This window comes from Pieris brassicae, chromosome 2 (genome assembly GCF_905147105.1).
Source record: "Pieris brassicae chromosome 2, ilPieBrab1.1, whole genome shotgun sequence".
Lineage (NCBI taxonomy): Eukaryota > Metazoa > Arthropoda > Insecta > Lepidoptera > Pieridae > Pieris > Pieris brassicae.
This window is the reverse complement of record NC_059666.1, coordinates 267,802-290,404: the sequence shown is the minus strand read 5'-3', so window position 1 is coordinate 290,404 and position 22,603 is coordinate 267,802. Positions and strand designations below refer to the sequence as shown.

The 22,603-nt window shown below is 35.8% G+C and overlaps 2 protein-coding genes across 6 annotated transcripts; one reads left to right on the top strand and one right to left on the bottom strand.

The window, feature by feature from the left end:
* The first annotated feature begins 146 nt into the window (after positions 1–146).
* Positions 147–5,113, top strand: LOC123720597 (atlastin-like). Of its 2 annotated transcripts, none has more exons than XM_045677277.1 (11): positions 147–255; positions 777–988; positions 1,303–1,449; positions 1,634–1,789; positions 2,517–2,666; positions 2,819–2,957; positions 3,129–3,313; positions 3,601–3,822; positions 3,914–4,128; positions 4,494–4,560; positions 4,868–5,113. In XM_045677277.1, the coding sequence occupies exons 2-11, from the start codon at positions 785–787 to the stop codon at positions 4,934–4,936; spliced, it is 1,554 nt and encodes a 517-aa protein (XP_045533233.1). In that variant the 5' UTR covers positions 147–255; positions 777–784; the 3' UTR covers positions 4,937–5,113. The 2 variants fall into 2 exon arrangements, with proteins under 2 accessions (XP_045533233.1, XP_045533232.1); XM_045677276.1 differs by having other exon boundaries at positions 147–289.
* A 2,191-nt stretch (positions 5,114–7,304) lies between these two features.
* On the bottom strand, positions 7,305–22,545 carry LOC123717984 (atlastin). Of its 4 annotated transcripts, XM_045674317.1 has the most exons (13): positions 22,342–22,545; positions 22,095–22,191; positions 15,691–15,765; positions 13,153–13,373; positions 11,987–12,133; positions 11,615–11,770; positions 11,388–11,537; positions 11,159–11,297; positions 10,807–10,991; positions 10,315–10,536; positions 10,020–10,234; positions 9,839–9,905; positions 7,305–9,758 (listed from the first exon to the last, which is right to left on the bottom strand). In XM_045674317.1, the coding sequence occupies exons 2-13, from the start codon at positions 22,126–22,128 to the stop codon at positions 9,645–9,647; spliced, it is 1,725 nt and encodes a 574-aa protein (XP_045530273.1). In that variant the 5' UTR covers positions 22,129–22,191; positions 22,342–22,545; the 3' UTR covers positions 7,305–9,644. The 4 variants fall into 4 exon arrangements, with proteins under 4 accessions (XP_045530273.1, XP_045530263.1, XP_045530290.1 ...); XM_045674307.1 differs by lacking the exon at positions 22,095–22,191; XM_045674334.1 differs by lacking the exon at positions 15,691–15,765 and having other exon boundaries at positions 22,342–22,542.
* Positions 22,546–22,603: the final 58 nt, after the last annotated feature.

Below are 22,603 nucleotides of genomic sequence, written 5' to 3'. Positions count from 1 at the left end.
CTATAGCATTAATTTTAAGTTTATTAAAAAAGGTATGGTCATGAAGGTCACCTGGTGAGGTAAAAAAAAATATAAAAATCAGTGTCGGAACAGCGTACGTATGATATCACACGCCCATGCAACTATGACATCATTGGCCACCGCGCAGTCGAGCGACGCACCTTGCACTCAGCTGACGTTCCACTTTCACTGCTTTGTTTACGAGTACATTTACGATAATTTGGTGTCTGAATACTGTTTTTTAGTCTATCAGTGGTAAGAAATTTATATAAAATTGTTAATTATTAAGGTAAGTAGGATGTTTTTATTCTATGAAAAGTGCTTTGTCATTCGACCCCATATAACAATTTCAATTTTGATATCGAATTACAAAACGTTTTATTATAAGAAATGTTCCTGTTGCAGCTGGCGATTAAATTACATTTAAATTGAGAAAGAATTATTTGATCACGAAAATATTTTTATGGAATTAATAGTTATAATAATGTTATTGATTCAGGAAAAATAAAACACGAAAGACTATTTATAGAATTAAATATGTGTCATTAAAACGTAATGGTGATAATCCATCCGCAATTATTGACCATCTTATAAATGAAAGTGGGTTTTATTCCCTCATGAATATATAGTATATTTTCAAGCTGGCCATGACATGAATTTATAGAATTTTAAAACTTAATGAATATTGAAGTAGCACATGAATAAAGACTGCATGTATATTAAAAGTTTTATTCATAAAAATAAAACCAATGCATAATATAGTTTGTTTCAAAAAGTTCCAGTCATGGCGGAATTAGAATCGGGGCAGGGTATCCGTGTGGTGACGCCATCCGACCATACGTTCACCTTGGATGAAGAGGCGTTAAGTAAACTCCTGCTGCGAGAGGATCTAAAGGACAGAAGCGTTGTTGTTGTGTCCGTCGCAGGCGCCTTTCGCAAGGGCAAGTCGTTTTTACTGGACTTCTTTCTACGGTATCTACATCATAAGGTATGCTCATTGTTCTTTATTATTTACCGATGGAGTCGTGTTCACTTTGGAAATGGATTCAAACCAATTATTCAAATGCCATTTAAGTAAATAATAATTCTTATAGAGATTGGCTAATTTGAATAAATCATGCAGCATTAAAATTTTATTGATTTGATTACCTATGTCCTCGCAAATGCCGAACGTAGAAATGTTCCCGCGCGTGACTTTGGTAACTTGACTTATTATATATATGAGTAAGTCAGGTACGAGTGCGAATCGAAGACAAACTTTTTATACAATTATCATGTTCATAAAAAAACAATTGATTTCAGTACCACGTTAAAGACAGCGGCGATTGGTTGGGAGGAGAAGATGCGCCATTGCAGGGGTTCAGTTGGCGAGGTGGTTCAGAGAGAGACACCACGGGTCTGCTGCTATGGTCTCAGCCTTTTTTAACAACTCTCGATAATGGAGAAAAGGTATGACATTTAGTAGGCTGGTTAATCTTAGGCAACAAAATATCATTAGTATGCGACAAAATAGTATTGTATCGTTTTCTGCAGCTTTGTGCTAAGAAATATTATTGTATTACAAAGATTATCGGAAATTTTAAAGTAGTATTATCGACTAAAAATACTTCAATAATTTAACGTATTATTACAGGTGGCTATACTACTAATGGACACACAAGGAACCTTCGACAGTGAATCGACAGTGAAAGACAATGCCACTGTTTTCGCATTATCCACTATGCTGTCATCTGTACAGATATACAACCTTTCACAAAATATTGAAGAGGACGACTTGCAGCACTTACAGGTAATAGATTTCAAAGTGCATTTTAGGACTAAGAAATGCCCAAAACAAAGTGCGCTTATAGGCTGAAAAAATCATATTCATGTAGAATTTGAACCCACCCTTCATAATGCATCTCTTGGAAAGATGATGGTATCAACATACACGTCTGCGTAACGCCATGTTTGTAGATACACATGTTTTCACGTGTTTATTAGCGTTCTGCGATTTGTGTTAAGTGACACATAATAATAATTAATTTGCAAGAATATGATACAAAACTGGTATGGTCGTACAATCTGAAGTTCGCATATTCTGCCACACATTGTATCAAAAGGAATTTTATATAAAAGTTACATACATTATAAGTCACATCATAGTCAATTCTTATATTATTTGATCACTACATCATCTCATTATTTATTAATATTAATTATTATGTTTCACGCAAATAATAATTTATAGAATAATACATACATATTTTTTCATATATTATATTTCAATTAAAAACAGTCTTTCTTGTAATTTAACTCCAACACAATATGAGGATCGAGCGAAGACATTTAGAAGCAAGCTACGTCATTGTCGATTCGACTGATACTGACCGATTTGTCACGTGAAAATTAATATTTTGTGATAGTATTTTTAGTTCAAATGAAAAAAACTCATTTACCCTCCACTTTAATAACTAACAAGTTCAGTAAAATTATCATTACCCTTTTCGTGTTTCTAAGAAAACAACTGTTTGTAGTTGTTTACAGACTACGGTCGTCTAGCTCAGCAGAGCGCCAGCGGTAAGCCTTTCCAGCGGTTGCAGTTATTGGTACGAGATTGGAGCTTTCCATACGAATATCCTTACGGAGCTGACGGAGGGGCGAGTCTATTGGCTAAAAGGCTTGAGGTAAAATTTATATTTTTTTATTATATTAGTTTTTTTCTCAAACATGACCTCGCTTGTATCACAAAACGTCGAAATACAAGTTTTGATAGAGACCAGTGTGTTAGATACACACACAACAATGTCATTTTAGAATTTCTCAAATTTCTATCCAGATTCACGAAGGCCAGCACGTGGAGTTGCAGTCCATCAGACGTCACATCGCAGCGTGCTTTGAAGAGTTGGCCTGCTTCCTGATGCCGCACCCTGGGCTTAACGTTGCTACTAATCCCAATTTCGATGGAAAAGTTTCTGGTAAGAGATACATCTTATACATTTGTACGCCCAGACGGATGCTTCAAGATTGTCCTTAGTTCGGAGGTACAATACTTGGAAATGTCATGGCAATTGGTGTAGAGGAGACAGTAACTCGACGTTTACCATTACATTATCAATGGTTTAAAATTATAATAATGAAACTTTCAGATATAAGTCCCGAATTCCAAACGTCTCTGCGCCAACTGGTGCCGATGCTTCTGGCTCCGGAAAATCTAGTGCTAAAAAGGATAGCTGAACAGAAGCTCAAAGCCAAAGACCTGTTCCTCTACTTCAAAGCATATATGACTATATTCAATGGAACTGAACTGCCGGAACCGAAGAGTATTTTGGCGGTACGTTGGAATTATAACTATGTCTACTGACCCTCGAGAGACTGTCTCATCGATGATGTAACTACATAATTATTTTTCTTTATGTATTTATGCAACCTGGATACAAGTCCTTTCGCCGAAGTGTTGCCATATTAACGCTATCCATTTATTGCGCCGAAGTTTGTATTTTTACGAATATAACTCACGTCTTTCAGTATGTCTATGTACATCTTATACGTCTACTTGAAACATTATGTCATACAATGAAGTAATCCCGAAAATATAATCTGTATAAAAAATCATATCAGGCGACAGCTGAAGCGAACAATCTATCGGCGGTATCAGAAGCTCGCGATGTATACGAATACCTGATGGAAGAGGAAGTGGGCGGGAGCAAGCCTTTCTTGGACCCTGGGAGGCTTCAACAGCAGCATCAGAGGGCGAGGGATAAGGCCCTCCACGCCTTCCACAATAAGAGGAAGATGGGGGGAGACGAATTGGAGGCCAGTTATCAGGAAAAATTAATTAAGGTAGGTCGGAATACACGAGTCATACGGGTCGGAGGAAGAACGTACAAGATCCTATCTCCATAAGCGTATATATACGCAATTTTTTTTTCAGGAAATCCAGGAGCAATTCGAGCAATACCGCGCCAACAACGAAGCCAAGAACATATTCCGTATCGCGGGTACTCCTACCGTATTGGTAGTGTTGGCACTCCTGGGATTTCTCCTCAGCTCCCTTGCTGCCAACCTCGGGGTGCAAACCCTGGTCGCTATCGGAGAGAGTATCGCAGTTGGTTCTTTAGCCGCTCTTGCCGTTTGGACGTATACTAGGTAACGTATAAAATCTAGAATTAGAAATATCTCCCGAATTCCTCCCACAAAAACCAACCTAGGGGTCCAAGCACCTATGGAGCTGGATATATTCGGCAGTGGGCTGATCGGTTTTAGACAAAGCATTGTATACTTCAATTGTCATGCATTGTAGATGAAAGATTTTGTAAAATATACACTAGATGTATGATGTAGTAAACTTTAATAAATAAACGTTGACGCTAGACTGTTTGTTGAGCAAAATACCTGATTTATAAGTGAGACGTAACTGAACCATATATCATGTTGGCTTAGTTAATCATGCAATTAGACTCGAGTCTCTCCATGATGATGAATGACTGAAACCTCTAAATGATGCTTTGCAGAATAAGCGGAAACTTGCGGGACATCGGGGTTCAAATAGATGGCGTGGCTGACACGATACGAAACTATGTACGGTGTTGTTTTCATTCTCGATTACTTTTAAAATTATGTCTTGGCAAATAATTCTTTTTTTGCCGTAATTCCTTATGACAGTTTGTACAATTGTAATTAATTAATAAAAAAACAACCTTTGTAGGTCTGTTTCATGATAATTTGTCAATCTAATAGGCGATAGGCAAGTAGGTGATCTCTCGACTGCTTCGGTCTGAGGCAAGCCGGTTTCCTCGCGATGTTTTTCTTCACCGTTCGAGCGAGTGTTAAACACAGAAAGAAAGCCAACACTGCTCTTGATTATTAATAAAATAATTAATTATAGATTACAAGACAAGCCATCGGTACCGCGACGCGACAACTCACGACAGTGGAAAATTACAAGAACGATTGAAAGCTGCCATTTTTTGATTATTTGTAAGATAAAAAATAATTTATACAAGAGATCGTTATTTTTATATCGTAATAAATAATTTTCAGAACATGATTGAGACGTCTTCCAAACTAACCTTTTTTTTAATATAATGATTAGTTATAAGTGGTCTGATAATATATTTTTACATTTTACCTATATATTTGTTTTATTGTAATACTTTAATTTTTTAATGTATTTCTTTAGCTTTTCATAGCTTCCACTTAAAAAACGTTTAAACTGATTAATCACTATCAGCAGACACATTCATGCTTACACGTGTCCCTACACGTGTAAGCATGAATGTGTCGAGTAAGCGTTTTGATGTATGATAGAGAAGTATGAAGTAGCGATCAGTAGTTACTGCGCACTGCGATCGCGTGTGGACGTGGATTAGTATTGGGGAAAATATAAACTACAGTATTGAGTACCGAAGCCCTTTTATTAATCTGCGTATCCACAAGTAATTCCCATCCACAGTTATAACGTATTATAAAACACAGTTACGTTACAAACGCTTTATTATAACTGAGAGTTTTGGTAAATCGCTCAGAGTTCTATTAACAGTTTAAAATGTAGTCTAACATGAACTTCACTGTTCACTGTCACATGAATATTGAGCAACTGCTGACACGGCTCACGTGTAGGGAATGCAATCCCGATTTCGATCTCGCGAGATCCCGTGAAATCTTTCGGGATCAATCCCGAAGCATAATATGACGAGATCCCGTTCGAGATTGACGGGATTGTGCTGCAATGGTCATCGTTTCTATACGTCGGGACATTGCACATTACATAGGGTACATTGCAATGGACATTAGATTCCGGTTAGCAGATAGCACTCTTGATACACATTAGAAAATACTCTTTTTTTAGAAGTTACTTTCAAAATAACCCGAATTTCAATCACTTTTTAATCTCCTTGAGATATACTTTTGTTTTGATTATGTTCATGTAACTAAAATTGTTAGTTGTTTAGTTAGTATATTAAAAGATAAAGGCGTTTGTTTTCTTTCAAATAATATTTTATTTTAATTAACCTCACTATCACAAACATGCAGTTTTCATCGAACGAACATTTCGGGATTCAGTTCGAACATTTCGGGATCCCGCGATCTCGAGTCGGGATTGCATTCCCTACTCACATGGCTGTTCCAAATTTTAATAGCTGAAGATACACGATACACCGACAACTTACAAGCTATATAAATATATATAAATGAATGCCTATTTCCCTTAGTCACGGCATCACGCGTCACGGCTGGACCGATTTCTCTCATTCTTTTTTTGCTGTGTTTGTTGTTATTAGAAGGTTCTTATGAAATAAAAAAATAAGAAAATAGCGCGGAAAGCTAGAAAATTTAAGAATACTTAACCTCCATATCAAGTAATCATGATATCAGTCAAAGTTTTGTATTTTTAAGTGCATAGCGCTTATACAATTCAAACGTTTTTCATGTAATCTTATGGCGTTTGACATAACATTGACAGAATGCGTGCTACAAATATCGTCAAAGAGGATGTAAGAAGAATATAATTTAAAATAAATGCTTCGATCGGAGTTATTATATTGATAAAATACATATAAAATAATTACAGTCCGCTAGTTTTAAATGTTTGTGAATAGGTGTTTCAGATGTTGTTTTAAAACATAATTGAAGTTTAAATATTGCTTTGTCTTCGAAATTTCTTGCTTCCTCTCAAAGTGGCGAAGCCTCCTTTAAGCCCTTCATTACCGTGGTGAAAGCTTTGAGATAATCCCACCACCTTGAACCTCCGATTGATAGGTACTTATTTATACAACAATTATTATATTTTACAAAGACTAAAAGTACTTACATTCGTGCAGCATGTTTTTTTTAAATGTCAGGTGACATTAAAAAATCACTCTTTATAATAAAAACGTATGCAAAAAATACAATTATGTTTACGTAACAAATATAGATACTTATTTTTTATATATATACAGCAGATCGAATGAATTGCCAACGTCTTCTGCAGCTAGCTAGGTATAATTAAACAATTTACGTCACATGATTAAGAAAACTAGTAAAAAAAAAATCGCGGGATCAAAACATGCAGTCATTTAATAATAATATTAATTGCATGGTGAGAATTTTTTTAATTTAACGAATGCTTTTTTTTTAATTACTCATTAAATGAATTAACTTCTATTAAGACATAGATAGATAAGTTTCGCACAATGCGATGGAGGGTGAAAGAGAGAGACGGACATTTTTATAATGTTTTAATGCTAATATTGAGATAGATTCACCAATTGGAGTGAGTCTATCATAATACGTTAACACCTCATTATATATTTTCGTTAGTAAATAAATAAAATACATAATTTAACGTGAGAGTATATTTCAATCTCTAATATTTACACACGGTCCACGATTTTAACAAAAATTTAGGCTACAATTAAAACTACACTAGTTTAATGAAAAGTTAACGTCTTATTTAAAAACATAATTCGTTCCCCACTTTTCATCACGCCCAAGACGTGCAGACATCGAGTCGACATTATTTACAAAGTAGAATTGATAATAAAGCGAATAAAATTAACAATGTATTAAAATCTGTTCGTACTATCAAAAAGTAAGAAACATTATTGTTATAAAATACAGTAAAACATGATTTCACTAAACGGCAGCCGGTCGTTCGAGCACTGTCAACGCCGCACTTCTTTCATGAGCATAAAATCGTTTAACCAGCGGCCGCTGCGGCCACATCACATTTTGGCACATGTGTGGGAGCATTTAATACATAGAAGTGAAATTGTCATAAATAGATACGTGTAAGTGGACCGTTTTCGGGACATCATCGCTTGAAGGACTAAAATTTCAAGATTACAGTTTTCATCGGTGAAACGAGAGCCGAAAGTCGCTAATGAATGCTAAAAACCAATTCTCCTTTGAAAGCTGAGATATCGTTCGTGCTTGGCACATAATAATTGGATAAAAATTTAATTTGAAATCTGATTCTCCCAAAAGCAGGCACTTACGGTTATTTACATCAATCATACAAAAGCTATATTTTTCCATATTGCCCCACGGATCTGTCAAAAGTAAAAATTCTATGGGATTTCTAAAATTATCCACGTTTTCAGCACTTTGCCGGCGGCGAACTGTCGACGGCTAGAACTAATTTTAGCGCAGAAGCAAATATATTGTGATACAAGATATGAAAGAGAGCAAATAATAAAACATAAATGGAAAACTCCACAATCGTAACGCAATCAACAGGTCATATAATATAAAAACACAACCACGTATTTAATTCCAAAAAAGCCCACGAATAAAACAACGTCCTTACCGAAACAGTTAAAACATTAAAAACATTAAACTAAAGCGAATAATATTATTATCTGGGAATTATCTAGACTCGGAACAGATATTCATATCATAATCCCGAGCCAATGTCGGTTTTTGAGTACAGACAACGACGGGAACAAAGAAAAACTAATAATTCCTAAAAAAAAAACAACAAAGTCCCGAATGCAATAACAAAATTTACGCGCGTTATATAGAATGACCACCTCAATATATATTTTTGGATTTTTTTTGACAAACGTAATATTAAGTACATCTAACGGCAACGTGCAACGCAACAAGTGAGCTACTCCATCTATTTGACTCATAAAAAATTTGTGCTTAAAAACCAAGTTTCGTATCTACACGCTTTACTGACAATTTTCGATAAACATTTTTAAAGTCAAATCAATTCCCATCGATCGGATATTGCAACATCTGAAACGAGAAACGAGAATTATATCTGATTTATGTCAAATCAGATTAATCGAGGAATAACTATATTTATAATTTACTTAATTATTTCACAGGACAAAACCCAAAACCCCGTCACCAACTTCACTTCACCGGGAACGTCGATCCAATTAGGCTATCGTTTAATGTATATTGTGTGTGTGTGTGTGTACCGCAATATGCATATTTATTTATTTACACATAAACGAACTCGCCGAGCAGTCTATATGTTAAGAAAATTGGCAAAAGCGCAATTACTTCAAGTATTGCCTCATTCACAACCTGGTTTATTTTGTGACTTGCAACACCAGTCTTCCGCGAGCCGGGCGACGTCTCGCTTTCACCGGAATAAGAAAATGGAAAATCGCAGAAAACGTTCCACGCCTCGCGACCACACCCCGGAATAACCGACTTCGGAACTAAGTAATATTTCTCCCTCCGCCGACGTTCCGACGGAATCCTATCGATTTTGCGCAAAACACCGAGTCCGCCCGCTTAAACAACTTTAAAACACTAATCGTAGTCCCTGTATTTCGTATATAACTATAGATTTCGACACAATAAACCAGGCCCGTGAACGTCTCCACGTACAAAACGGCGTACGTTCGACGCGTCCTGCCGTCGCGAGAGTCCGCCGACGCCTCTCCGCCCGAGACGAGGCGAGAGCGACCTCTCTCGCCGGCCTCTTCTTCGGCGAGGCTCCGGAGACATCTTTGAAACGTCCCGTTTGCCATTTCGGGAGCGCCCGGCCGCCACCGGTCAGTTTGATTTTCGTCCGGTCGCCCGGAGTGTCGTCGGCGGACCGGGGCGGAGCCGCCGAGGGGCCGCCCCCGGTCTGCCGAAGTATCGAAGCGTCTCCTCGGGGCCGACGTCCGGCGGACCGGCGAGGGAGCGGCGCGCTCGCGGAGCGAAGGCGGACGACATCACAACTGTTTGTGCTTCCCGTTGGCGATGGGCGCGGAGACCCTCTCGGCGGCCGCCGCGGCGGCTTGCTCCATGCCTTTCTCCAGGCCGGCCTGATACACCGGCTTCATGACCTGCAATCACGCCCGTACACGTCCACATGAGAGGTCCCGCGTATGATCTCTCTTCTTCGAGTCACTCCGAAGATACTCACGTTATCCCACAGCCAATTGGCGGCTTCGTCTATCGTCACGCCCAGTTCTCTCATTTCGCCGCTGTACCTGTCGTTTAATCGGAAAATAATATTAGAATTCCATTATATGGTGTTCTCCATTACCTATTAATAGCAATTCAGAAATAGAGAAGAGCCCCGAATCGACTCGAAGCCGTCTCACCTGATGTACGCCCAAAGGACCAGCGTCAGCAGGGCCATTCCCATGCACAGATTGCAGAGATTGGCCAAAGGATAGAGCCCCACGAGCCCCAGGACTCCGCTGAGGACGTAGAACGTGAGCGCGATCGCGAAGAACACGGACGGGGTACGCGCGGCCTTGAATATGTTTTTGCTCTCGTTGTGAGCCCGGAACTGTTGGAATTGGTCTTCCAGGTCCTGCAAGAGCGGTAAACGATCCTCATTTCGATTTCGATGGACTAAACCGTGATGCTCCTTTCGTGAAAGCTCAGTCGAACCTGCGTAAGTTGCTGACAATAAGCCTGACTGAACTCGTCTCCCCCCATTTTCCTTTTGGCCCGGAACGCGTGGAGCGCCTTATCCCGAATCCGCTTGTGCTCGGCCTCCAATAATTGGCCCTGGAGATAGGGCTTCGCCCCACCGCATATCTCCTCCATTAGCGTCGTGTATACTTCGCGCGCCTCTGCCACGGCCGTCAGATTGTTCGCTTCGGCTGTCGCCTGAAACGTTAATTATTTATTTTAAAAGAATTTATTTTTGTCACGATTATTATTGGCTTTCCTACCGGAAAGCAGTTCGTTTTAAACCATCACGGCAGGAGAATCGTCATCGTAGCACGAGACTTTCACTAAGGTAGAATCACTAACTGCACACTAAAATAGACTATGACCAAAGTAAATTTACATTACAAAGAAATCGTTAGAAGTGAAAATCTTTAAAATTAATATTTTTAGTTATTAATATATTTATAATATATAAAAAAATCTCACCACGAGCATGCTCTTCGGTTCCGGCAAGTCGTTGCCTTTGTATATGTTCATGTAAGCTTTGAAGTAGAGTAGAAGGTCTTTGGACCTGACTCGTTGGCCGTTGATCTCCTTCACCACCAGGTTGTCCGGAGCCAACAGCATTGGCACCAACTGCTGTAGGGCACGTTTGAATTCCACCTCGATGTCTGGCAAGATCAAATAAGTAAAGGTATAACACTTTCGTTAGAAGTCCCCAGCCTAGTGACCCGTATGATCATTGATGGCTTTGTGAGCCTACGATGTTAAGTACGCACACGCGTACGTAGTGCGTACGTACACTTTCATGTCTAACTGCAAGGAGGCCGATAGATACCAGAAAGTCGTCCATCAAAAGTGGGACTAGTAGCGACCCTCAGTCCCGGATGCGGCATGAGGAAGCACCCGATCTCGCCGAAGCATGACGTGATGTGTTTGCGCAGAGATTGCAGCTCCGGATGCTGCTTGTCCGATACCTGCAAAATGTCATTATTGACAAATTACTTGAACACCATTACCACAGTCGCAGAGCACGGTCCATTTTAAATATGATGATGATGATGTACCTTTAGTCTTCTGGAGAGAATAGCCTGTCCTCCGCTGGCCCCATAGGGCGCTTCGTAAGGGAAACTCCAGTCTCGTACGACGAACTGAAGTCTTTGGAATGGAGTCCTCCCGCCATCTTCCAGCGCCAATCGTCCGTATTCCGTGAATAACTGGAATAAAAATGGTCCTCTGTATTAATAGTTTATGTTTATTTGTGACATAGCGAAATACTTGTGAAGAATGATACCTGTAAATGTTGGAGGTCGTCCTCTTGTATATTCTGCGAAAGGTTGTATATCTGTACGGAGGACAACATAGTTGACAAAGCGAATACAGTTGCACAGTCCCGTACTGTGGATTCGCTGTCGAATGCTCCTTGTGTGTCCAAAAGGATTATTGCTACCTGGAAATTTACACACATTTACATAAATACTTATTTGTTAAACTTTCTTTACCACACTGATATGATGAATATAAGCAATTAGATTAAATTGGTTAGATAAGGTTGATCCTTATGTACAAATTAATACATTTGTTTCTCGAAATAGCATGGTTTAGCAGATATAATCACAAAACTATCACATATCTATCTTCTTGACTTATTTAGACAAACGATTACCTCCTCGCCATCATCCAGTGTGGCTTTGAAAATCTCAGACCACATGAGTATGCCGGTGGTGTCCCGTTCGGAACCACCTCGCCAGCTGAACCCGCCGAGAGGTTCATCGTCAGACCCCAGCCAATCCCCACCGCCTCCGGAACCATACTGTATTGACAAGACATACATGAGAAAGGTATAGGGAAATTATTATTTTTTTAATTATTCCTTCTTAACACAGATATTGAGCAAAGTTTAATATTGTTACGAAGACGGGTCGACTACAATGTTTCTAGGTTTTTCCACTACTTAGAGAACTTTTCAGCAGGCTGTAATATGATTTCTGACCGTTTCAGGAGAGGGTCAATCACATATTAGAAAATTGTAATTTCCATAATGTTACCCTAGTTTTCAGGAAGCTGAAACCTTTTTTCAGTCGGTTTCAGAACATGTGTAGTAGAGTGGTGCAGTTTTCAGGGGACCAGTTTTCAGGCGTTTGCAGGCCTAGGTATAACCCTTTGATGAAGGAATATTCTAGACCGAACTTTCTAGGTGTGAGACAAGGACGAAATGATACGAGAGAGAGAGAGAAGATCAGAACTTTCTCGAAACTAAACGAGCATTATAGAACGCCGTACGACAAGGACGGAGCAACGTGCGAAAGAGACAAAGAGTGCGGACGTTCTAGAATTGTGCAATCGCTACTCAGTAGCAAGCCCGCTTAGAAAGTTCTCGAATATTGTTTAGAATTATTCCCAGGGATATATAAGCGAGCCGAAACGCGACTAGTCGCCTTTAGTTTTGAATGCGATAACACGAGAGGAACACCGAAGCGATAAAGTGAATACAAGTGATAAAGTACTGTGTGAAGTGTGCATAAGTGAAGTAATTAGTGACTGTGTTTATGTGTGTTATTAGTGCATCTCTGCAATTAATTTGTGCCCATAAATTCTGCCTCATTGATTTATCAAGAAATAAACCTTTGAAGAAATCTACGGCATTTTCTATCCGATCCCCTAGCTCGTAAAAATATATAATACGACCTTTCAAGTGCTTTATAGCAATCGAGTTGAGCAAAAGACTTTTTTTACAGACATTTTGATAAAAGACATCACGTTTACATCAGTTAGCCATTAGACCTTAAAAATTCTAAATATTATTTTTTAACGCCTCTAAAACGACCTCACCTTGTGGTGCATATACCGTAGAAAGAAGTCTAATAGGAAAGATTTGCCCTTCCTAAAAGCGCCCGCCACGGATATGACGACAACGGATCTATCCTTGATGTCATCCTGCAGCAGCAACTCGGCTAAAGCATCTTCATCAAGAACGAACGTATGCTCCGGACCTGTGTTGACCACTTGCACGCCGTGTGGACCTTTGCTAGCCGGCGATGGCTTTTCTGAAACTGGAAATTAAGGGCATTTCTACATATAGCTAGTGAGTTCCCATCTCATCACTGTATATGCACATTTTTTTTAAATTCTTTATTTAATATATATAATAAAAGATATAAACTAAGATATTTTTAGACGTAGAAGCTAAAATTATTATATAAAACCACTGAATGAGACGGATCAAGCTGAAGTTTTATGCTTAGCTACTCCGAGCAAGGAGTTAACTGTAGGGTTTATTCGCATAGACAACAATAGCGTTAACAAAGAAGCGTACAGGATGCAATGCCTACGGCTCAAGGTTTAGGACAAATTAAACAGAAGTCAGGTGAGCAAGGTGACACATTTTAGCGTCTGTTTAACTGGATATTTTTTTCTGAACACAAATTACGTCCTCGAAAATTTATTCAGTGACCTTCGAGCAGAACACACGGAAAAATCTAACAGTTTTAAGGAGCTATTGTGCAATGCGCAATGCTTATGACATTACAATTGCTGAATACTCAAAATATCCTCAACGTTGTGCGAAAGTGTTATTTGTTCCGCTCTCACGGTCAAAGCGGACCTTTAATTTTATCAAACTCAGTTATATTTTGTATTTTACTCATCTACTGAATTCCAGTTCAAGTGCAGTCCTAGGTTCAAAGCACAAAATAATTAATATCGATATTTTGTGATACCTTGAAATGTTTTATAGTGCAAACAACGAATTTACATGTTTCCAACTCTCATGTTTTCTTTGTCAAGCAATTACTTGATTTTCTAGTGAAATAATGTCATATTTATATTTTTAATAGTAACATGACGTTGAACTTTACAGATTTAGATAAACATTTGTAAGAATTGTTCAATCTTTTAACACAATTAATCAATGGCATGCATAAACAGCGTTTGCAAAGGTCATTCGAAAGAGCTGGTAGTTCTTTGTTTAATCTATTGCTAAACCAAATATACTTACTAACCATAAAAACTAAAAACCTACATTGCAATAATTTGATAAATTTTCAAGTACAATATATGTCAGAAACGATACTGGAATGGTAGGATTCCAGATGCTTGGCCAACAAAGCATTGTCATGACGTAAAATGGACAATATATTCCTTCCCAACATCAGGCATTTACAAATTATGATAAGTAAATAATAAAAACGAAAAATATTCCTAGACTTTATGATATATAATAAGCCACATCTTACTACTCGACTAGTAAATTGTGTAAAACTGAATTCAATAATTTTTACTGAACGAAATCTATTATGAACTAATTTTTTACATCTATTGGTGTGTTATTGCAACCTTCAACTTGTTCATAATCGACACTTAAACGAATGTAACTTGCGTATGTCCAACACAAAAGCTTGTTTGGAAGGTCATCCAAATAAACCTGTACAAAATGTAAGTTACGTATATACCTACTATAGTTTTTATTATTATAGGATTTATACAAAGCAATGCGTAGGAAAATTACTTTAAAAATGAACTTTTATAAAGCAAGTATTGATCCTTAATTCAGTATATATATCCTCATTGTATATACTTTCATTTGTTGATAATAGAAATCTTTGCACGCGTAGTTGCCTTGGTCCTAAATAAAAATTACAAATCATTATCGATCGTACAAAATAATTAAACTAAGGCAAACCAACCAAACTGCATAAACAGATAGTTTTACTAGATTTAACTGAACAACATGGATGTACTTAATTAACTAATATACTTTAATTTGATAAGCGCTTGTATTTACAGTTAAATATAATGTCAAGCCAAATATTCAAGATATTAAAACGAACGATTTCGAATATGGCAATAATCATAGAACAATTATTTAATTGTTGCCTATCAGTCTTTAACATGGTTTCAGTTCCCTTGTGTCTTACGTGATACGCATAAACGCATCTTATTTAATATAGGATATAAAGGTTATTGATGATTTATTAATTAACCGTTTCAAACGCCGGAGTCACCATCAACTACATTTGATACTTATACAAAATCTAATTTGTTAGATAGTTATTAGCAGAGCAGTGTTATCCGGTATTGGCCTTGTGGATTCGCCGTGTGACTCTCATCGTATCATCGACTTCAAGTCATACGTTCGATTTCTGGCTGTGAATTAATGGAATTTCTTTCCGTGCGCATTTACCATTCGCTCGAACGACGAAGGAAAACATCGGAAAAAAAAAACATTTTTGCACAATTTATGTTCGTTTTGAGTGTAACGATTCTTTTAATAATTTACGAAAGCGTTTGTTTAGCGTAAGTTTTCAGGATGCTGAGCATTTAAAAGCATACAATAAGCAGTTAAGAACAAACAATTTACGAAGCACTTACTATCTTCTATATCAATTAGATCTTTTATATGTTTATGGTTGATCTGCAAGTTAAGTCTGCCAATCACTTGATCACCTGTAAATAAGATCGCTTGAAAAACTCACAACTTAAACGATACGTTCACCAAGGATCGTATCATAAGGATGGTTTTGGAGATGACCAGATCTTTGTGGGGTCTGTTTAGCGCACTGGTCGGTGTTTTAATAGAAAAGATTGTGACTAAACGTTGTATGACCTATTGCAATGGAGTTATTTTTTATTTTTTATGTTTTTTATGTGATAACATTTATGTTTACCAAAACTGTCATAGATTCTTGAAACATATACAATGTCAATAAATAGATTTAAAAAAAATACGATTTAAATTATATCATTATATATATCTCAATCGCATTTCCAAGCCGTTATGTGAACTCTATATACCGCTTATCGCTAAACATATAATCGTGTACCTATTGCCATTAACTGTATTATATATATTCCTTTTTAAATGTCGTCACATGAGAATTACATAAACCTTTACTTTATATAATTCTCAGAAATCTATGCTTATAGAATGTGAAACGAAAGATGATTGACAGGAAGTGATTGTACATTAATCATGGAAGCTGAGCTTCTAATCACACTACACTGCAATGTATACCTTTTCACAGGAAAATAAAGTTTAATATTGCCTGTATAGAAGTTATTAACATCTGACCCAGAGCTGAGAGAGCAGGTTCATATCGAATTTCTATCAACCATGGTCGATTCGAATTCAGTTATGTTAAAGAGCCGGAATCAAGCACCATATAATTTGCTATTTAATAAAAAAAAGGTAAAGAAAAAATCGTAAATACTATAAAAAAACATATATTATTCAAGTTTTTTTAAAAACTTAAAAGATATATAAGTTCCAGAACGATTTAATTAAAAACAGCTAGCTATAACACATGTAAACCAAGCAATCAACACGATTAATGCGTGATAACTACATACGTATTTATAATATGTACGGAAAAGAATCTCAAATATTTTAAAAGATTCAATATTTACTAGATAAACAGACGTAAGTCATCAATATATGTCATTAATATGGAAGCGCAGGTGTATCCTGGCTGATCTCCAGGCGCGGTTATTGACACGGACAGCTTGGTATAGAGCCAGAACTATGACTACTCAATGTTTTCTCTGAATGACGCGAAGCTAATATTTGACCTGGTATTTAGTGAATGTAGAACAGGTTTTTAATATTCTCAAAACAAAACCTCTTTTGGGAAACCACATGCTTTCCTCTTTCAGCATTATATCGTAGATTGGTAAAAGAAAACGAACATCTTTTGGTTTTACAGTTAGATAAACAAGTTACGGGTGTCTTACGTGTTGTGTCAAGAATTCAAAAGCCAATTAGTATGTTAGGACGTAACTATGTCGTTGGGCATTAATGTTGATTAGATAAACACGCCCTGTGCTTTCATTTGCGTGGTCAACGAGTCAGTTGAAAGGGCATTACAAAATATAAGAAGTTGAATTTTTTAAACTAAGAGCTATAGTAATCCCTCCGTATATCACGGCATATTGCTTCCGCGCTGTACAAATGATTCAACTTAATGATTTAAATCGAATATTAAGAAAAAAGTCTGTTATGAACGAAATAAGTGCGTATAAATGTATCATACAGAAATCAACGCGTTATATAGGGAAAAAAATCGTGAAAAAATCGTAATATATAAATGCGTACTGTGCTAAGTTTTCATAACTAATTTAAATTGTGCGTATTGTGTGTAATTAACTTTAAATAAATATTCTACTGCTACTAAGCTAATATTTTTCTGCATTTGTAATGGAATGCGTAATGCGTCGTAATAAGATCTTTCAAGTGACATAATCTTTTCAGACACAAGCCGTTTCTCACTTTCACGTTTTTATTGTAAATTACACCTGTATCGATAAGTCTAGCCACCTGGGCTTGTATTTTTACAACCAACAGGTTACGAGCATGGAAAATAACTTAATATGCGGATATGCAAATACGTTTCTTCCAATTATGTTTTGAAGAAGTTTCAACACATTATAATCATGAGTACAACTACTACATTTGTTATGGTCGTATATTGCAATATTTAAACCCTTCTAAAGAAGCAGGTGTTAAGGCGTTGGTGGCTCTTCAGACCATAGCTACCATTGCTTGCTAACCAATGTACGTCTAAATTGTTCCTAAGACATGTATGATTAATAGCAACAAATATGTATAAATAGTCTGAAATAAATAGTGATTATTAATTCTACAATATACGATACATAGATGCTGTAATGATGATGATGAATGATACCGCTATAAATAGACGCCTAAAAGTATTAACTCTAAATTCAAGACAAAATAATTTTCAGTCATATTTACAACTTAATATTTTGTTGACTGTATATTCGTAGGCTATACATATATTGGTTTTCTATTTGTTGAAGTACCTTTGGCATCCAAAAGTTCCGTTAACATACTTTCTAAACAGCTGATTAACTCCTATTTATTCACAGGCAGACGTAGCCTACCACGGCATACATTATCACGAGCCAAAAATATTTAACATATCCCCAACATATGCTGCCAACTCGCAATTTTGTTATTGTATATACAAACGCTATCAAATTGTATTCGATTCGCGTTGCAAACGTCCTTGGTTCTACTCTCTCTGTAAATAACTTACATTATGAAAACGGAAATCAATTTCATGTTTTATGGCATTTTTTTATAATTTGATAATTCCTGTAAGGTGGCTCCTCTCCATTTCTCTTATGTATTATCTCAATTTATACACATGTGTATTACACTCTTCAATTGAAGTACAAAGATTTAGATTAACTTCATATCACGCGATGTAAAAAAAACCACTAAAACATTGTATTTATTTAGACAGGCACTAATTAGGCGTAAAATTCAATTACACGGCATTATCTTGAAATGCGTGTCGGCCAACGACCGATACTGATGTGGGTCATCCGTCATACTCAACTATGTCACGGGGATTTTGTAAACTGAAGCACTCATGATACAAAAATTGAGGCCTTTGGGGAACAATAATTATAAAGCATTTTCAATAAGTCTATAAAAAATTAAAGCGCAGCCTAAATATTCACACATATCTGTAGTTTATTTTCATATTTAAATAATAGACTTCCAGTTTCATTGTACATATATGTAATCCACTATCCACATCGGCCATATTAATTCACCCAAACCAGTCTCTTCAAAGACACGTTTGAAAATTACTGGTCAGCGGCGATACATGGCAGAGTTCACAATTGTTTGTAAAACCCATTAGATGCAGCAAACAGTAGTTCCGTTACCTATCTGTAGGTGTTAATCGAATGAGAATCGGTGGAGCAGGTCATTTGAAAGCGATCATTTCTGATATAACTTTCTAACAGGCCATATGAGTAACATTTTATTCACAAAACATTCTATTTTAATTTGATCGTCGTAATCTTTACATATATTTTTGGTTATAACTCCTTTGGCTATAATCATAAAATCGTAATACAAAGTCAATTATTATGTATTATTCTGTGTACAATGATCCTGAGACGACGTCAAATAATAATAAGCACTATGTAAAAACATCGCAAATAGGTAAAAATAAAGATGTAAATGAGCGGTTTTACTTTTAAAAGCAAATAGTGAGTTAGCATAAAGTTGATAAGTAAATAATAAATCGGAATTCTTCGACTCCATTTGAAATGTGCTTTTAACCAACAATTGTCCAAACATCCTCCAATTTGTTTGTAACAACGTAATGTGTAACATTTGCAGGTTCCAAGGTTTTGCTGATTTGCTATTCTCACATTTATAGAGACGAGTTACTAGAAAACAATTGGTAGTCTTTTATACTATTTCCTTTTTGTTTTATAATATATTATAATAGCCACCAGTCCCGGGTTCGCAACATAAACCATGAAAAATTATATACCTAAACCTTCCTCATGAATCATTCTCGATAATGATGAAAAATGCAATTACATAATTCCGCGCAGTGGTTTTTGGCTTTATCGCGAACGGACAGATAGATACGGTGGGTATTTGTTTTTATATAATATAAAAGTAAGACGTACGCTGTTCTGACGTTTTTGTAGGCATTATCTAGCTCTACAACTTTTCTTTAGAACTCAACCTCTCATGGTTAAGACGTTCGTAAGAATAGTTGTCGTTCCACCGATTTTCTGCGAGTTAATTTATCGGTTTACAAAATAATTTTCTGAATGGGTTCAGTGGATCCAGAGATTACCGCCCTACGACCTCAGAACTACATCATTATAAGACCTTGGTTAATATGATTTCATCTGATGAAGAAACACACATATGGATAGAATTGAAATATCTTTCAAATCTGTTGATTTCTCTTGATCTTTACTTGCTTCTCGCGGAAGTGAAGACGGTTTCTGATAATGGTATCATTAAGTTTCACACAAAACCTCACGTTCATTTATTCCGAATATCTTGTAAACAAATTACAATCATCCAGCGCATCCGAAGTGTCAATTATCAGAAAAACTTAATTGAGATAGAGAATGTCGATTGATTCAACCGAATGGGTTGATAAAGTTCGTATTATTTATTAAGATGTGTCAATCAATTAAGCGAAAAGAGACATTGCAATGTTTATAATAACACTGTCTTAAATTTGTATTTAGTGTTAGTGAATCATTTTATAGGACTTAAAATTTCCTTACTTATTTTTAAATAGTTACGTCAAGTATTTTCTACTATGTAAATTGTAATTGATAAGTATACATACGTATTGCTAGGTGTGCTGTATTCTGGATATTTCAGTGTTACCAAACAGTAACCAGCAAAACATAACCTAGACACAAAACAGGCAAGAAACTTATCTTTAACCTTACAACGATAATATGATTAAAAGATACAAATAAATCAGGATACAGTAGTAGAAAAAGACGGATTAATCGAACAATGCCTTGTTTGTATTGTTTATTGACCAATTGTCGTAATTTATAGACGGTGATAAAATGCATTATTGTTATAAATATAACAGTTTGAATCGTCAACAATAAATACAAGCTACGTATGACGGTAAGTTGACCTTACGAGAGGTGAAGGACCATGCAAACTAGTTTTTATGAAACAAGCAATTTATAATACACATATTTTTTGTTACTTTCAAGAAAAATCTTAACAATATTTAAAATATTAATTTGTATAAGTAATTTATAGTTATATATAGTATTTGAATTTGAATTTCCAAGTTTTAAGATAAAAAAGTAAAATCCTGGTCTAATCAGTTTCTGAATGCAGTAACTAACTAGGCACAACATTTATACATGCTTGGCAAAGCAAGTATTTTACTGCTTAATATTCAATTTTAAAATGATAAAATTAATGTTAAATCATTGCTACTTAAATAATTAAAACAAATAAATGATTTCACAGTTAAGTGGCTTAATTTATGCACAATTACAATTGAAAGTTACATAAAAACATTTTCACTCAATCTAATATAAATTAATTTAAAAAAGCCCTTAAGCAGTATGTAAAATATCTAGTTTATAGGATCACATTAAAAAGACACTGATGTCAGTAGTATTTTAATAAAATCAATACATTATAAAGAGATATAAAATATATTCTGTAATGTAAAATAAGATATGTTATTTTAGGTAATTAAGTTTAATACACTTATTGTTATATAACATATGAAAAGAAAGATATTGATAATCTTATCAATAGCTTTCTGTTACTGTTTTTGATCACCTGCAATATATTAGATAATATCATTACTTTATCACCATATTTATTGTGTTATATAGATATCAGTGCTGTATAGGATAAATTAACCTTACCAATATAATAATCTTGCAATGTATGCAAGTTTAATATACTTATTGTCATATAACATTTAAACCTATGTACCAGATAGATAGAGTCTTAGTAAGAATTTTAACCAATTTTTAAAAACTCAAATAATATCAATCAATTCAAAGTACAAGACTAATTTAATATTTATACTGCTATGTATAAAATATGAGATAACAGAAAACCTAATTTTATCTTATAATTATATGTTACTTAAATGTACAAATATATCTGTATTTTTCTCTTTCAGTAAATTAAGCAATCTGTACCTTTGCCTTTACTATAGTAGTGAGACAATCCTGTGTTTACATCCCATTGTGTGTGGAGACAAGTATGTTTAACCAATTTCATGATACGTCAAGACATTATTAAAAATCGTTCTGTTAAAATATTCTTTGTTTCATAAATATAAAAAATGTTGTTTTGATTGCAAGGTCATGTTAACCTTCACAATTATATATATTTAAAAACACGCGAGAGGTTAAAGAGTAGAGTAGTTATTATTTATAATGGTACGAGAAAATGCAATCTGTGCAAGATTGATAATAAAAAGACTTACGTGATGAAAGGCTTCTATCCAAACCTCCCGTCATCTTAGCTCCCTCCGATCACTCTTTATGTCACTCAAAGTGTGAGGAGACTAGATCTGCTAGATTCTTGAAGGTGAGCACCAAAATCCAAGCAGCAATTATAAAAAGAACCCATTTTCAATGTCACAAGTTACACGAGGGTAACTGGCGCGACGCAGAATGTGAACCAAGCACTGTCATAACACACACTCTTAAATATAATTTAACAATTATTACCTTCTTCCTCATGGATATCCGATTCCTGGTGTTTATATTCTTCGATATCAGCCATGACCAATCTTTATTTATTTCGCGAACTGACTTTGAACATAGCGAGAACCTAATTTTTCCAACACGACGCAGATCCACTTGTCAACAAATGTGTTGTCATTCAACCGATGACATTCATGATAAATAACTTTTTAATACAGATTAATAAATCTAACAAATAATTGTATAAAAGATGAATAAATTTGTTAAAATCATAATAATATTTAAA